The sequence below is a fragment of the Armigeres subalbatus genome, chromosome 2 (assembly GCF_024139115.2).
Source record: "Armigeres subalbatus isolate Guangzhou_Male chromosome 2, GZ_Asu_2, whole genome shotgun sequence".
Lineage (NCBI taxonomy): Eukaryota > Metazoa > Arthropoda > Insecta > Diptera > Culicidae > Armigeres > Armigeres subalbatus.
Genome location: NC_085140.1, coordinates 268,766,735 through 268,770,353, shown reverse-complemented (window position 1 = coordinate 268,770,353; position 3,619 = coordinate 268,766,735). Strand labels below are relative to the sequence as shown.

At 34.3% G+C, this 3,619-nt stretch overlaps 1 protein-coding gene across 3 annotated transcripts; it reads left to right on the top strand.

Moving 5' to 3' along the window:
• On the top strand, window positions 1-3,619 carry LOC134216332 (uncharacterized). 3 transcript variants are annotated; one of them, XM_062695246.1, is made up of 4 exons: window positions 1-255; window positions 366-430; window positions 488-937; window positions 998-3,619. In XM_062695246.1, exons 3-4 carry the CDS (start codon window positions 581-583, stop codon window positions 3,071-3,073), a joined length of 2,433 nt encoding a protein of 810 aa, XP_062551230.1. In that variant the 5' UTR covers window positions 1-255; window positions 366-430; window positions 488-580; the 3' UTR covers window positions 3,074-3,619. The 3 variants fall into 3 exon arrangements, with proteins under 3 accessions (XP_062551230.1, XP_062551228.1, XP_062551229.1); XM_062695244.1 differs by having other exon boundaries at window positions 329-430; XM_062695245.1 differs by having other exon boundaries at window positions 302-430.

Sequence of the window (3,619 nt, the reverse complement as noted above, 5' to 3'; positions counted from 1 at the left end):
TAATTTTGTTTGTTGCGTTTATCTATTTCAAGTACATATTTGTTGAGTTGTTAACAGTTCAACAATCATCTGTGAGCCTATTATTAGTGTATTAATGGACATTCTTTCGATTGCTCTCTATTAACGAATAGCCTTTCTCGAAAAATAGTTATTTCGATTAAGTTATATTTAAGCACAAATAAAATGAGGAATTCGAGACTTAATGGGCTGTACTACAAAAACCAGTCAACACCGTATGCTCGCAGGTGTCGTAAAGTAAGCAGTAATATATCTATATCTAATACTAACTAATATAACTAAGGAAATGTAACACAAACATGATTTTTAGAAACCTGTTGAAAGACAGCTCGATACATTTCCTAAAGGTTCAAACATCTCCAATGACACTCCACCGATCAATTCATCAGGACAATCTTCGAGTGCCCACCAGGTAACTAAATGTTTCATAAATTTATCGAGCCTATACATCTACCAAATTTTTATTTAGACTGACATTGAAATCGAATTCGATCCTCCCATACTGTTTCATGTAAGCGATACCAACTCTGATACAAATGACAACAACACAGATTCTGTTAGGATGGTACAAACAGAAATCCCAATCACAGTGCCTGGAACATCACGCCATTTTGCATCAGAACAGGACCAGTATGCCGATCAACGTATATCGGATACAACTTCGGATAACAGTGATATGTCATCAATAACTGATTTCGAATCAGATACCAGCTCTGATACAAATGACAACAACACAGATTCTGTTAGGATGCTACAAACAGAAATCCCAATTGCAGTGCCTGGAACATCACGCCATTTAGCATCAGAACAGGACCAGTATGCCGATCAATGTGTATCAGATACAAATTCGGATAGTAGTGATATGTCATCAATATCTGATTTCGAATCAGATACATTTCAAGACATCGACTATGATACGGTAAGTTTTGAAGTACCGCGTAAACCAGATACAAGCTATATCCTATTTTTTCCATGACAGGGCAAGCAAAGATATGAACATATAAATCCGGCTGAACTGTTGCACCCGCACTTGGCTCTTACAAAGAACGAGGTTATGCTCATGCTTCTGCATATTTTTATGAGACATAATCTTACAAACAAGGCACTCGAGGATTTGTTGAACCTGGTTAATATAATTGTGGGCTACACTTCGCTACCTATGACATTTTATTCTTTTTCAAAATACTTTGCGGCTAACGAGTTTACACGTCATCACTTATGCAAATCATGTGGCTTATATCTTGGCGAAGACGGAACGGAATCGTGTCGAATCTGCGGCGGTACTAAAACGGAATATTTCGTATCTTTCGATATCATAACGAATCTAAGAAATGTGCTGCTACGAAACTGGAGAGATATAGTTGATTACATGCAGACGACGTCAAACCATTACATTAATGATATTAGGCAAGGTCGAGTCATCCAAAATTTGCTACAAGAAAATCGAATATTTATATCGTTCAATACCGATGGTGTAGCAATTTTCAACTCGAATATTAAGAAGTCCTTATGGCCTATTATTGTTACGATACACGACTTACCTCCTTCGCTTCGATTTTTACGTCGGAATACCATAGTTGCAGGATTATGGCTTGGTAGTAGTGATCCCGATTTGGATGTTTTTATGAGACCATTCTTGAATCAGTTACAGGATCTAGCTTACAAAGGATTACATATTTTCGAAGAAATGGTCATCAAAGTATTTACTGTTGCATGCTGCGTAGATAGTGTTGCTCGTTGCAAATTGCAACAAATTAAACAATTCAACGGATACGAAGCATGCAGTTTCTGTAAGCATCCAGGCATCCTAACAGACGCTAAACAAATACGATACAGCTGCGTTTCAGATATTCAATTGCGGAATTATCAAGATACTGTTAACGCTATGGACCTTTGTTCAAAACATGGTGTACCTGTCAATGGTATAAAAGGTATATCTTGTTTAATAGCTATTCCACATTTTGATGTTATTATGAATTGTCCGGTGGATTACATGCACGCAGTCCTTCTGGGAGTTTGTAAACAATTGTGCAATCTTTGGTTCGATGGCTTCGGACATGAATGGTATATAAAAAGACACATGGGCGCCATTGACGATATCCTCACCTCAATACACTCTTTCAAAGAAATGTCTCGTAATCCACGAAAAATAGCTGATCGAAAAACTTGGAAAGCGAATGAGTGGCAAAATTGGTTGCTCTTATATAGCTCCGTATGTTTAAAAAAATATTTACCTCAAAAATATTACGATCACTTCCTACTCTTAGTTTCGGTCATACAAACGTTTCTATCGAATACTATAACGGATTTAGAAATTCAAAATTGTGAAACTCAGTTAAAGTTATTCGTTGAACAGTTTGAACAACTATACGGTATAGATGAAATGAAATACAATGTTCATTTATTACTACATATACCCCTATGCGTACGTAACTATGGTCCATTGTGGACATTTTCTTTGTTCAATTTTGAGGATATGAACGGAGTTTTGAAAAAATATGTCAAAGGCCCAAAAGACCCGATTTTGCAAATTGCAACTAGATGTACATTAGCACAAGTACAAGAAAATACTGATTATGCCTTAATTCGCCACGATGAAGTAAATAAATTCTGTAAAAATCTACATAAAACTAGCAAAAGTGAAACAAAATGTTTGACAAAAACTTTTACTATTCCTACTCATATACGCAACACATATCATAATAATAATTTTGAAGAAAGAGATAGCATGATTCAAAATAGATATTTTTTTAAGCGAAGTAAAATAACTCCCAACAAAACCAAAACTAGCTCAGATGACTCAACGTTTACAATATATTCTGAGGGAAATCATATCTATGGAGTTATCGTTAATATTTTATACTCGGAACCGAATTATTATTTGTTGTATAGACCTTTAGATATCGAAACAGAACAAGGCTTATTGGTTATTCGAAAAGAAAGAAATGAATTACTACTAATTGAAACGAACAATTCTTTGAAAAAATGTGTGAAAATTTTCGCTTTTGAAAATGTGTATATTCGCCCAGTTGAATTTGTACCTTGGGTAGATTAGTATGTAATGTATGCAATAAAAAATAAAAATAAATTAGAAATGGAAAAATCATCTAATTTTGTTTATATACATCTACTATTGAACATCACATTTAAAGTTTGTTACTAGGAGTTCAGAATCTCTCAGAATTTTCACCGAGACTCGCGCACCGCTCTCAGCAAACATATTTTTACGCCGAGACCTTTGTTACAGTAGCGTATTGTTATTGAAATTAAATAATTTACTGAAAACCGCCTAACAAATCTATTTTTTTTCCGGAATATCAGTCCTTTATTTTGCTGAGTAGACAACTCAACTTTTAACTGAGTAAATATCATATCATACTGACATAAGTATTTCATACAATAAATTCCTGCTGAAAGCACATTCACCTCAGTAATCAATTGAAAAAGAAATTCTAGTCAAATTGGTGGTACGAACCATAATGACATTAACTTAACAATGTACTTTATTGTAGCATCGATAAATATTGTAAATTTACAGTATATACAATAAAATCTAACAGCACATTAAAAAGTATTGTAAATTTATTATAAATCCATACGA